This window comes from Corythoichthys intestinalis, chromosome 1 (genome assembly GCF_030265065.1).
Source record: "Corythoichthys intestinalis isolate RoL2023-P3 chromosome 1, ASM3026506v1, whole genome shotgun sequence".
NCBI lineage: Eukaryota > Metazoa > Chordata > Actinopteri > Syngnathiformes > Syngnathidae > Corythoichthys > Corythoichthys intestinalis.
The window spans coordinates 56,730,306-56,744,229 of record NC_080395.1 but is presented as its reverse complement, the minus strand read 5'-3'; the positions used below and the strand labels follow the sequence as shown (position 1 = coordinate 56,744,229).

General features: G+C 38.4%; 1 protein-coding gene across 3 annotated transcripts in view; it reads left to right on the top strand.

Annotated features, from left to right (window-relative positions):
* The window catches only part of lrp4 (low density lipoprotein receptor-related protein 4), a 160,566-nt gene extending 147,453 nt beyond the window's left edge, over positions 1-13,113 (top strand). Inside the window, exons 27-39 of one of the 3 annotated variants that reach the window (XM_057832440.1) lie at positions 1,135-1,360; positions 1,815-2,118; positions 2,211-2,429; positions 2,591-2,725; positions 4,835-4,943; positions 5,251-5,443; positions 5,627-5,740; positions 5,845-5,956; positions 6,095-6,159; positions 6,251-6,338; positions 6,464-6,605; positions 6,785-6,847; positions 10,356-10,475. In XM_057832440.1, coding sequence (XP_057688423.1) covers positions 1,135-1,360; positions 1,815-2,118; positions 2,211-2,429; positions 2,591-2,725; positions 4,835-4,943; positions 5,251-5,443; positions 5,627-5,740; positions 5,845-5,956; positions 6,095-6,159; positions 6,251-6,338; positions 6,464-6,605; positions 6,785-6,826 — 1,749 coding nt within the window. In that variant the 3' untranslated portion in view covers positions 6,827-6,847; positions 10,356-10,475. Of the gene's footprint in view, positions 1-1,134; positions 1,361-1,814; positions 2,119-2,210; positions 2,430-2,590; positions 2,726-4,834; positions 4,944-5,250; positions 5,444-5,626; positions 5,741-5,844; positions 5,957-6,094; positions 6,160-6,250; positions 6,339-6,463; positions 6,606-6,784; positions 6,848-10,355 lie in introns of all 3 variants that reach the window. The other 2 variants (XM_057832435.1, XM_057832430.1) reach the window with 2 other exon arrangements.
* The last annotated feature ends 811 nt before the right edge of the window (positions 13,114-13,924 follow it).

The following is a 13,924-nucleotide window of genomic DNA, read 5'->3' as shown; positions in this document are numbered from 1 at the left end:
TAATATGGCTGCAACAACTAATCGATTAAATCAATAGATTAATGAATTAGCTACCAATGAATTTGATAATCGATACAGTTGTATACTACTATATAGGTCGGGGAGCTCTAATAAAATATTATTTTTGCAGGAAATAGTCTTCCATTTTGTCTTCATTGCTACTTACAAAATGCCTAAACCAACTTCTAGGTAAATTGTGAAGGTAATTGAAAAAGGGACATTTATCCGATTAATCGATGATGAAAATAGTCTTTAGTTGATGCTATTGACAAAGAAAGATATAATGCTCTATTTATCCTATTTCAGACTCAGCTCCTATGCTGAGTTTTTGCATAACATGTCAGGAAACTTGGCCTTCAGTTACTCACTCCAGTTTAAATATTGGAGATTTGCACACACAAAATGGGAATTTGCTTCATTTGCACAGCATTTATATCCCTGTTCAAGGATGGTTTTGCTACCGATTTGTCAAATTGCCATTGTTGCCTCGTTCGCAGTAAAAAGACCTGACAACTGTACATAAACAGCAAGCAAATCTACGTTAATTTACCAGATGTGCCATCGTCTTTACTTCATTTCGTTACATTCGTTTATTTCAGCCCATGATTCGTCCTTGTCAAGACAGCAAATATATACAGCTCATATAACAAAAAAGAGCAGCAAAACAAATTAAGAAACACTGCAACATCAACTGAAAAGGAGCGGGAAGAAGAAAACGTATTTAATCCCACCCCTATTCTCATCTAATTAAGAAACTAAAATTCTTGCTACTCCCTTCCAAAATGTAGGCAACTAAAAATTCAGTTCAAACAATTTTTTACATAGATAATAAATTTGTAACCAATTTCGTCATTTGTGATGAAGTTACCACAGTTAACACAAAACAATTTCATACCAGCATGGTAAATGAAAGTAAAACCATACCAACAATGGTGAAGGCCACACACACAGGACAAACAACTATAAATGACAACAATAATAATACCAACAATGGTAAGAAGCAACCAGCACTAATGAAAAACTCCTGGAGATTGCGTATTACAGGTTATATTTTTGACTACAGGGATCTTAGGTAAATGTTTACGCCAATTATCATAACTGAAATCATCGTATCTACCCTTTGATCCTCCGTAGCGCATTGAGGCTGCTGATTTGAATGGCCAGAACCGCCATACCCTGGTAACACCAGTCCAACACCCGTATGGTTTAACCCTCTTGGGGTCCCACATCTATTGGACTGACTGGCAGAGTCGCAGCATCCAGCGGGCAGACAAAAATTCTGGTGCCAACACTATTACTGTTCGTTCCAATCTGCCAGGCCTGATGGACATCCAGGCTGTGGACAGAGAGAGAGCTTTGGGTAAGTCTTGAGTTAGGCAAGTTAACAAAAAACAAATTATTTAACTGATTGCTTAGTTTAAACATTTTGAGACACCTTGCCACTTTACTTACCCATTTCTAGTATGAACTGACACAGTAGAACATCTCTTCTAAGAAGCCTACTTTTTGTCAATTCATCCAGAACAACATTGGTGAGCTAAAGCATTGTTGGTTTTGGTGAGAGCCCTGGCTATAATCTCTCTTTCCTAGTCCTAAGGGGAAAAAAAAAAGCGTCTTGAGGTCAGCGCTTTTATCGTCAAGCACCCCCCAAATGAAATGGGCAATTTTCAAGGCCTAGATCCAGCTTGTGTGCTTAGGGTCCAACTTTGACCCAGTCAATAACCAAGTGACTGCAAATTGACTTTAGTTTCCTGAATAAATTGACCTGGAATTCACTGCATAATTTTATTACCTTCCTCACTTGTCCTCCTCAGGATTCAATAAGTGTGGCAGGAAGAACGGTGGCTGCACTCACCTATGCCTGCCTCGTCCCAATGGTACTTCCTGTGGTTGCCCTACTGGCATCCTGCTGAAGAGCGATGGTAGATCATGTGATGACTCCCCCGAAACATTTCTTCTTTTCTCCAACCGCATCAGTGTGCGGAGAATCTCTTTGGACACTAACGATCACACGGATGTGCACGTACCTGTGCCTGAGCTGCACAACGTCATTTCACTAGACTATGACAGTGTAGATGGAAAACTGTACTACACGGATGTCACCTTGGATGTGATAAGGTAGCGCCCCCTGATGATGCTGGTCTTCGGTTTTCATTTAGAATAAGAATACATGATATATTTCATAGATTCTGATTTACTTGTGTTTGTAGACGTTCAAACCTTGATGGCACTGGCATGGAGACTGTAATCAGTCAGGGCCTAAAGACCACAGATGGATTGGCTGTGGATTGGGTAGCCAGAAACATGTACTGGACTGACACCGGAAGAAACACCATTGAGGTGGCACGCATTGACGGAACCAGCCGCAAAGTCCTTGTCAACAACAGTTTGGATGAACCCAGAGCCATTGCTGTGTTCCCGAGCAAAGGGTGAGCAGGAATTGATGTATAGACGGAATTGTATTGAACACTCCAAGAAACCCTATAATTAATAGCCCACTTACCCTAAGACTACTTGCATGAGATAAATCAAGAATATGACATGCAGTTGTTTTGCCTGTCATTTCACCAATGCCACCTTGTTTTTGCAGGTTTCTATTCTGGACCGATTGGGGTCATATTGCAAAGATTGAGCGATCTCACCTGGATGGCACAGACCGCAAAGTTCTCATCAATACTGACCTGGGCTGGCCCAATGGACTCACATTAGACTATGACACGCGAAGGTCAGAGACTGCCTTTGTTCTCAGACAACTCTATCTGCATGTCTACAAAGGAAATTTTGGTTTGTTAGCATCCAAATTAGAGATGTGATCGGGTCCGATCACGTCATTTTCAAAGTATCGGAATCGGCAAAAAAAATATCGGCAATGCATTTTTTAAATATATATATATATTTTTTTTTTTAGGGCTGTCAAACGATTAAAATTTTTAATCGAGTTAATTACAGCTTAAAAATTAATTAATCGTAATTAATCGCAATTAATCGCAATTCAAACCATCTATAAAATATGCCATATTTTTCTGTAAATTATATATATATTCTGTAAAATAAATTGTTGGAATGGAAAGATAGGACACAAGATGGATATATACATTCAACATTCGGTACAAAAGGACTGTAGTGGGCATTTCACTCTACTGTCATTTAAATCTGTCTATGCTGTCCTCACTCCGAAGCATCTACTTTTTCCAAAGCTAGACAGCTAGTGAACGACGCCTTAATAATTAGACTTCTTCCTTTTTCATCTGATTTATTAATAAAATGGCCTCAAACCATTGTCCTCTTTAGACCGTCGTAAAACTACAAAAAAAAAAGTACACAAGCGTTGCATTAGCAACAACGTTAGCTTAGCACGCTATACAGGTTCACTAAACATAAACAAAAAGCGTCTCATACAAAAAATATAACATTTCGCTTACTAACATAATATGTACATTCTTTACAACAACCATACTTACGGACAAATCTTGTCCAAGGATCATATAAGCACAACATTATCAGCCCGAGACGTCGTGCAGCCATAATGAACTGGAAAGAAAACAATAAACCATGTCGCAAAGCGACCACAAGAGTTCGCTGTTGGACAGCACAAAAAGTCTTGCTGTAAAACTTACCAAAAGGCAGAATACTTTCTGAGCGGGACATGTGCGTTAATTGCGTCAAATATTTTAACGTGATTAATTTAAAAAATTAATTACCGCGCGTTAACGCGATAATTTTGACAGCCCTAATATTTTTTAATTAAATCGTTTTCTAATTGTATTTAACGTTACAAACATAATATGCTACACTTAGCCAGAGTCTTTAGTTTAGGCTTAAGGTAGGGTTATCAAATTTATCCCAATAACGGAGGTAATTACATTTTTTTTTTAAATATATCACGTTAAAATATTTAACGCAATTAATGCATGCACTGCACGACCCACTCACGCATTGTCGCGCTCCATCTGTAATGGCGCCGCTTCGCCTATATAGAGAGCTAAAAGGCAGCGTAAAATGAGTAAAGTGAATTTTGGCAGCCTTTGGAGCCTTATTTTAATTGGCTAAAGCCTTACAATCCCTCTTCCTTCGATTAGAAATATCATGGGAAGCAATGTGGGGAAGCAAGCGCGCAATTGATCTTTTTCTTAACATCTTATGTTGTTTCCCAACACAGAGAAGATATATCAATTGGTAGCACTATGCACAGTCATGGTTCCAATTCCCATCATGCATTTGGGCATGGCCTTCAGTATCATTTACTGAAAGCTCAACAAATACACTAGGTGGCAATATTTAGTCACAATATACAAAGTCACAAGTCTTTCTATCTGTGGATCCCTCTCACAGAAAGAATGTTAATAATGTAAATGCCATCTTGAGGATTTATTGTCATAATAAACAAATACAGTACTCATGTACTGTATGTTGAATGTATATATTTGTCCGAGTTGTATTCATTTTTTTCTTAATGCATTGCCAAAATGTATATGATCGGGAAAAATTATCGGGAATGATTGCAATTGAATCGGGAGAAGAAAAAAAAAAGCAATCGGATCGGGAAATATCGGGATCGGCAGATACTCAAACTAAAATGATCGGGATCGGATCGGGAGCAAAAAAACATGAGCGGAACAACCCTAATCCAAATGAAATGGGTTGAAAACCTAATTGCTTGGTTACAATGACATAAGTACAAAGAAAATTATTCAACCCTTGTGATTGTTTTTTTGTTTTTTTTCATTCAACACTGTCATGTTTTCTCAATTCAACACCATTATATTTTATGTGTTATCAATAGATATCATATGCGTATTGTTGGGTTTTAATGGATTTCTGTTCATTTCTACAGGATATTTTGGGTTGATGCCCATTTGGACAGGATCGAGAGTTCTGACCTGAATGGGAAACTGCGTCAGATCCTCGTTAGCCCAGTGTCCCACCCCTTTGCCCTAACACAGGTACTCCTTAACCCCAACCTCTCAGCCCCCAAGCTATCAATCACTGGACTGAACCTTCCTAATGGCTGCCTCCGTCACTCACCTGCTCTCTCACGTATCAGCTCACCGTGTAACTCTGGTCACCGGTCATCTGCTCGTTCTCCAGTTCATACTTGGCTCATTGGACTTGACCATTTCTTCTGTTTCGCTTCCACTCTGACCCTCATTTTTCTTCCTCCTCTTCTGCCTACCCCCTCCCTTTTTTTCCTCCTGCCCCCCATCCTTGTCTGTTTTCCTTTCCTCTCTTCTTCTCCCTCCGTTTCCCCAGTTGAAGCCGGTGTCCTCCCCTCTAACCCCTTTCTCCCGACTCTCGCAGCAAGACCGCTGGATCTATTGGACTGATTGGCAGACTAAGTCAATCCAGCGAGTGGACAAACACACTGGCCGTAACAAGGAAACTGTACTGGCCAATGTTGAGGGGCTTATGGACATTATAGTGGTATCACCTAACAGGCAGACAGGTAAGCGATGTGTTCACCAAGCAGAAGAGTGTTTTTTACCCAAATGCCAAAACAGAAAACATAACTACTATGTGTGGAAAGCACATTTATGTATAGGTCTCTTATTTTACCTATTTTTACCAAGACTGTTGGAAATAAATAGTCAAATTAAGTATGTTTGAAACATCCCTCCTCTTTCTTCAGGTACTAATCTTTGTGGGGTGAACAATGGAGGCTGTACTCATCTATGCTTTGCCAAGACCAGCAGTTTTATCTGTGCATGTCCGGATGAGCCAGACGGACGGCCATGCTCCACCAGTGAGTGGTTTAAGATTCTGCAGTGCCTACAATTAAATTATTTTAAGCAGAGTTTTGAAAAGAATGTGTAATTCATGAGTGCACACTCCACATATATTTATCAGTTGCAGGCTACATCCCCACTTCTCCCAGCAGAGAAACCAGCAGCACCCCTGTCCCTAACAAGATCCCCAAAGCTTCAACGGAAACCTCTCAAAGTGGACCCTCAGTGGTCAAGTATGTCCACACATTTTCATTTATTTTTAACTTTAACTACCGGTAGTTCACAATGGATTGCAGATCAGGGTTTGTGATTATTATATCACAAAATGCTCACTTTGTTTTCTCAAGATATATTTATAATTTGTTTTACAGCTGCACTGACAAGAACCTAAATGTAGAAGAGTGCTTACAGAGTAACGTGGTTACTGCTCCCCATGGTCAGTATTCAGCATTTACATGGATGCACACACATATTCAATACAAGTCAAACAAGTGATTGCTGACCAGCTAAGTTTTTTTATGTTACAGGGGAAGGACTTCATATTAGCTATGTGATTGGAGGAGTTTTGACTATACTGGCTATTCTAATTCTTATTGTTGCGTTGATTATTTACAGGTGAGTCCTCCATTGAAGAATACTTTTATGTACTGTACTAAAATGTTGCTTGAAAGTAATATTTGGATCATATTTAATATTCAAGTCATTAAATAAGATATGCACGTTCTATATTTGGCCAACAGACATAAAAAGTCCAAGTTCGCTGATCCGGGAGTTAGCAACCTGACCTACAGTAACCCTTCATATCGGACTTCCACACAAGAAGTCAAGCTTGAGGCCTCCCAGAAGCCTCCAATATATAATCAACTTCGATATAAGAAAGAGGTAATGACCCTAAGACCACAAAAGAAAATATTTCAGAAATTTTTAATTACTGAACTTTTGCTTTCATTCATTATATTCTTTTACAAACAGACACATTTCACTAGCAAATTATATCTGGGAGAGGTAGTTTCCAACACCTCCACGCTCATTATGTCCTGCCTTTCTTTTACTCCCTGCAGCTCTCTCATCCATACAACTCCCTTTCCCCCTTTATATTTTGACCCCTAATGTGCTATGGACAGGTAGTTATACCATCAACCAACTGTCTTTTACACTTGTTGCTTTCTTTGTTTTCTTCCTTTTCTACTTAATTATTGACAATGAGCTGTGTGTGAGTCTTTTCATGGGCATGTTTGTCTTTATTTCACATTTTTGTACAGTGAGTGTAACTAAATATTTTGTTTGTTTGGTGTAGTTTTTAGGTGTCTGAATGATAATTATCCATACTATTAACATTTCTAGAAAAAAACAACTGCACACGTTGGGAAAAAAAAAATAAGGGAAAAAAAAATATATATATATATATATATATATATATATATATATATATATATATATATATATGGCGGAAAACACTCAGGTGACTTGAAGTTCCGCTCTGAGACCCCAATTTGGCCAAATTTCTAAATTTTCCTATATGCATGTGTGATACATCATTCGAAAGCTTAAAAATCTCAATTTTCTGGGGGAAGAAAAATTTTGAACAAAGGGTATTTAAAAAAAAAAAAAAAAAATTAAACAGCAAAATACAAACTGGAAGTGAGAGCATGAAAGAGCATAATTAATTAAATAATTTATTTTGAAGTTGTTTTTTTAACAAAATATTACACATCAATTAGTGATTCTAAGCTAAAAATAACATACATTTTGTATAATAAATATAATGACTTACCTTCTTTTTATGGCTTGGTTGAATCAAAAGTGGTTGCGCGACGTTTGTAAATGGGGGGTCTCCAGGGTAAAACGGACAAATTAAAAATAGTTTGGGGATTTAATGCGCCTTGAATCTGCTATGGCAGCATATAGACCAGGGGTCGGCAACCTATGACACGCGTGTCAGCACTGGCACGCGAAGGGTTAACCAGTGACACGCGAGGGCATGGCAAAAAAAAAAAGCGTGTTATGTTCATTGTCGGTTGTATCTTTATCACTTGCTCAAGCGCCCCATCTTGTGGCCGTTTTATTTAAACAGTAGAAGAAAAATGCAAATAGGAAGTTCTTCTAATGGGATTCAGTGTGTTACATGGCAGCTCCACTCTCACAACTTGAGTGGCATTTGTGTTCTTTAGAGCAACGTCTGTGAGTATTTTGTTGTCAAATTGAGAATTACACTCTTTATATTGTCTTTAGGTTGCATGTTTGATGGGAAATGTGTTTGATATTTCTAATTAAGAACTACTGAATACAGGCTAATTGTGTTTGCATATATGGATGGCATTTTTGTTATTTGCAGCATTGTTGCTGATTGCATGTATTTTTTCATTGTTTTAGTTTCATAAAAAAGAAAAGAGACACATAAAGGATTACTGAAAACATCCGGAGTGTGAACCTTTTCATGTTTAGCTGTTTGGATAGCAGAAGCGAGCCCATTTACAATGTGCCTTTTTACCGGAAATTAAGGCATTTTCAGTTGCGCGCCCTGTTATTTAGGGGCTTTACGGGACCGCCCCTCTCACCCATTCTGCCTGTGGCGTTATATGCGAGCAATAATTGATTTTGAGCACACCTCCAGCTCTTCCCCAATTTCTCGACTCCTGCGCTTGTCGGATTTTTTTTCTCTGCGCGTTTAATTCAGCCCACGCTACTAACATGTCACGAAGCCGACCAATCAGAGAGCTGGCGGAAGTACACTGTGTTACCAATTGCACTTTTTGGTTATTGCAACTCTGCACCGTAGGGTGTAGTGGACAGGCGATTAACGTGGCTTGTTGTCGTCGATTCGCCCGGTGCGTATTACTTCAGAGAGGTGGTGATGTGTATAAAAACACAGTGACACGTTGGATGGTATTTTGCTGGAGACTTTTATTAACAAAACTAAAACCAGCATGGGACACAGCCACTTTTCATGGCGCTCTTCGCACAACTCTCTCTCAACACCTTGCTCCCTGCCTCTCTTTTTCTTACGCTTAACTAGTAAGCTGGTCATACTGTAGGGGACAGCGGCCCCTTGGGGGTGCCGGTAACAACTGGTTGGCTGGTTACTTCCGCTTGCTCTGTGCATTATGCCTCGGGAGCGTTGTGTGTGTGTCGCATAACAAGTGTCAAACGCAACTACGAGACGAAACATGAAATTCATGGAAAACAGGGCCAGGGATCACATTAAGGTAGTCATCTTTTGTATTTGTTATATAAAATCTAAAATTGTGCATAGAATTCACTGTTAGTGAAAAAGACAAAGTAGTCGCCTGACTTTGAAGGTTAAAACAGCCCGCTCTGTACTGTGAGAGACCTGCACTGAGAATCACGCTTGTTCCCCTTTTCTTGCTGGGTTGTGTGTGTGTGATATGTTTACATAAGATGATGCTCAAGTTTTGATATTTTCTAAAATATACTTTTATTTTTTAGTTATTTGTTAAAGAAGAATGGTAGTTGTAAGATTTCAACGTATGTTCATGTTGTTTTCTTTGGAGTAAAATTACAGCTCTGTTGGATATAAAAATTCGGATGTGCGTCATTAATCTTGGTGTGGCACACTGATTGACAAGAAAATTTGAAAGTGGCACGCCACACCAAAAAGGTTGCTGACCCCTGATATAGACATTGTTCTATCAAACACAACAGTTCTTTTGGCTTAAAATATAGCACTTTATTTTAAAGAGGGGTGCAAGAGCAGAAACCACTTTTTCAGCCTTGTCTGTGTTTTCTGCCATATATATACAGTATATTAGTACAGGCCAAAATTTGGACGCACCTTCTAATTCGTATGTTTTCTTTATTTTCATGACTATTTACATTGAAAATTCTCACTGAACGTAATAAAACTGAATGAACACGTTTGGAATTACATTACGTACTTAGCAAAAAAGGTGAAATAACTAAAAACTTCTATAATATTGTAGTATCTTTAAAGTAGCCACCCTTTGCTCTACTTTTTTGGGCACACTTGCCAAATTGTTTTTGACTTCACAGGTATGCCTTTTCAGGGTTGATTAGTGGAATTTATTGCTTTATCAATGGAGTTGGGACCTTCATTTGTCATGCATTGAATGAGGTGTCTGAAAACGTTTGGCCTGTACTGTATATACTGTATATTTATATATTTTTTTTACAGTAATCATTGTCCACTACTCACAAAAAGTTAGTACTCGACTGCCGGAGTAACTTTCAGGATGAACCTAAAATGCTCTGTAAAGTTCATAGCTGAACTTAATTTGACCTTCTCTAAACTTTTGAATGCATATGGGCCAAACTCTCCAGTTTTCAATAACTGAAATAAAACTTAATCATTTTGATGTATTAAAGAATGACTGCAAAAGTCAAACTGAAAAAGTTCCGCCCAAGTCTGTTGAGAGTTGTGGTCGTAGTGATTTAATCTAAATTATGTGCGATTTTGTTTTTGACTTTTCTTAGAATGAATAATTGCTTGTCGCTTTCCATGGTTGTTATACAGTGTGACTAAAACAAACTAGATCACAGAAAGGTTTTGCCCTTGCAGGTGTGAAAAAATATGAGCATGTTTGGATTCAACTCTGTCTTTCGTAATGCTGACAAACATTGTCTCTAACTAAGTGAATACCATTTGTTGTCCAGGGTGGAGTGGAGGGAGGGTACACAAAAGAGAAGATCCGTATTGTGGAGGGCGTGTGTCTTCTGTCCACTGAGGAACTTTATTGGGATGACCTCAAACAGATCAAGCCATCGCGAGGAGGCCTCCACACCTGCATGCGCACAGACACTGTTTCGCTGCAAGCGAGCAGCGCTTCACTGGATGATGGAGAGACGGAGCAACTCCTTCAGGAAGAGGCATCGGAATGTTCCTCCATAATCACCCTCACTCCTTCAGCAATCACCCCTCAACGTCACGCCCAGCACAGCCTCCCTGACACTGGCTGGATTTCCATGCGCAAGCCCTCGACTGAGAGTGAGGTGTGAGGGTGGCCTATCTGCTTTAAAGTAGCTTCCATTTCAAAAACACACAAACACGTCTGTAATTTTATCTGGTCTGGACATAGATTATTGAAGGTGTACTAGTGCGGATGCATATTTCGAGTCAAAATCAAACAATTTTTTCACTGAACACTTTATCCGAAACTGGACCTCTGTCCTACTTGTACGCATACAGTTCATACACAGGCCCAGAATGTACTCTGCTAAAACGTTTTGTGGAAAAATAGTACACATATTAATGGTGGCAAAAGAAAATGCAATACACTCTTAAGAAGAAGTGACCAGAGATGCAAACACTAAAGGATGCAGACTCTCATTGCGACAAATGTCTCTCAGTGTGCGACATAGTGTGCGACATTAACTTTTGGGGGAGGTTTTTTTTCTTGTTGGATTCGGCTGAATCAACATCCTCCCGGGACTATGGTGCCCTAAAACCACTCATCTCTTTATGAACTCTATTTATGAATGATTTTTGTACTTCTGAGTGGGCTTTCTGACTTTCACAGAACAGTGAGTGTTTTGTTGAGCTTTGTGCAGCAGGTTTTCAAGTATTGTATTTATGACAGTGCCAAAGGGTGGGGCTTTACCAACTCTTCATAATCCTTCTTGAATTTCACATCAATAGAAAGTTGTCACAAATTTGCAGAAGCCGTCAGTGGCAAATAAATGTTTAACATCCCTAGCAGTTTCAGCAAAGATCTAGCTGGGAACTCTTTATTTAGTTGATTGCACAAGTTCTGCAAATGCTGTATAAAAGGCCCTTTTAGGTTTTTTTTTCTATTTAAACATTGCTCATCCTTGGACTAAGCTAAGGAAGTTGCAATTATGTTAACTGCCCAAGTGCCAGATATTTTGTCTTTGTTCCCCATACATTTTTTTAACTTATTAGATTTAATTGATTGATTTGCTGATGCAACGTGAAGGTCGTTGTGCTTTCGTACCTACTGTAGCCCATACGGTGTTTGTGATAAAATAAAGGAAAAGCACACGTAAAGATACTGAGACTGTGAAGGAAGAAATTAAGCAACACAAGGCCGAAATCTTTTCAGCAGTTCATTCTTTGTGTGTTAGTCATTTGTTTTTTCATAACCAGCAACTATGTGATAGAAATTGAATGTTATTAGAACAATTATTTCAGTAGTTCCTCCAATTTTTAAACTATACTTACAGCACTTATAATTGTAATGTGAAGTTTTAACAATGTTACACAAAACTTGCCAATTAGATTTTTAGCATAAAAGTGTTTTCATTGTAGTGGTGTGCTACAAAACAAAATTATTATATTTTTTTTTATTAGGTTTATACAGTATGAACAGTATATTGTATGTCGTTTCATTGTTTTTGTATTTAAAAAAACAAAAACACATTGTTACCTGAATCTCCAAATTGAATACACTTTTTGAAAAATGCTACTTTGAATCGATTAATATTAGCTTATCTTACAAGCTGTGCCATTTTCTCCCAAGTTCTCTTTTAAGACAACATTATATTTATACTAATATATTAAACCACAAAATATCTGGTTTGCAAAACAAATATCTGGAGTTAATTTCTTTTGAAGGGGATGGGTAAATATGTGATGCTAAAGTGCACTTGCAGCACTGTTCTGGTATCTGCAACAGTAGTATAGCAAAACACTGCAAGATGGATTCCATGAAGCAGTGAGCGTTGTAGTTTAGTTTAGCATCACTTTAAAAGATTTAAGACACAGCTATAATGCATTTTACTTTTTAGAATGTTTCCCCCTGTTGACAACCCTATATTACTACTCAGACAACTATATTCATAGAACCATGTATTTTTAAGAATCTGCTTAGAGCTCAGCAACTTGCTGTTTTGCTGCTAGACAAAGCACTGAAGCCAATGAAAGAGGGTCTTGGCAGCTACACGGTTGGTTGAAAGCCAGCCTACAAGAGTATGATAGTGACCCAACCTATCATCGTCATCCCAGCTCACAGTCTCCCCAACTCTGCTGCAGGAATGCTAAATCTGTACAAATTATACTTTGCGGATATATATAGGTCATTAAAGTTGAAGATACTGTTTTGATTGAGATGTATAATCTTTTGTACAAAGGGATTTCATGACTGTCATTAGATTAATCTTACTCACTGGAGAAGAACAATTTGTTTAACATTTGCTGGATAATTTTAACCACTGTGTTTCCAAATCTTGCAAATAATAGGGAATATATCATTTATTTAATTGTCCCCCTTTATGTTATAAATACTGGTCAGATATAGCTGTTGTAAAGTTAACAATAAGATGTATTTATGATTTCTTGGATTGTCATTTTGATGTGTAAATATGAAGACTGTATATGTATTTCCATGGCAGTGCAGTACTAACAAACTGTGTTGTGTGATATAGTGAATTATCCCTTTGCCATCTTTTAATATAAAACTGCATTTCAGTAAAACATTGACTCATCTTTTGGAAATGATAAGCAGCTTTTGACATTTGAATCTTCAGCCAAATTTTCTTTTCTTTGTTGTGTTACAGTGAAACCTTGACCTCTGAACCCAAAAATGCAGGCCCAGTAGCGTTTGAATGCTAATTAATCTGCAGTAAAACTACAAAACAGCAGGGGAAAAAAACACTCTGGACAGTACGGGGCAAAAAAAATAGCAAAAGGAACTTGGCAACATGCACGTGAATAATACTCTCACAATGCGAAGGGCGCAGAGTAAAACAAAACTAAAAACGATCAGAACTATGGCAAACAAAAAAGTGCAGGTGAGCAAGAGAATAGTCCAACGCCTGTGTCCTCTGCTGCCATTCTATTTTTTTTTTTTTTTTTTTTTTTTTTTTGTTGGAGAATGGAGGTGTCCGGCTGGTCTGAACAGTTTTAATGTTTCACACTGGAGTGTGACATACTCCCATTGTGATCATTCAACATACCTTGTTTATTAAGACAAAGCAGTGAGCAGGAAGGGGTTATGGGGGAACAGAAGAAAAGAAAGAAAAGAAACACAAACAACAACAAGAAATACGTTGAACGCCTACAATAACTATGAGTATGTTGGTGCTATCATCAGCTAGATGTATTTCCGGTTGACACCATGTGGGGGGCTTGATGACCAGGGAAAGAAGGGGTTGTGGGGGGGGGGGGGGGGGGGGTCTATAAGATGAGTGATTGGGAGGCGTAGAGTGTGCACAAATCAGCTCTATGATCTAGAAACCAGTAATCGTGTGAATCCCTTGTGAGTGTA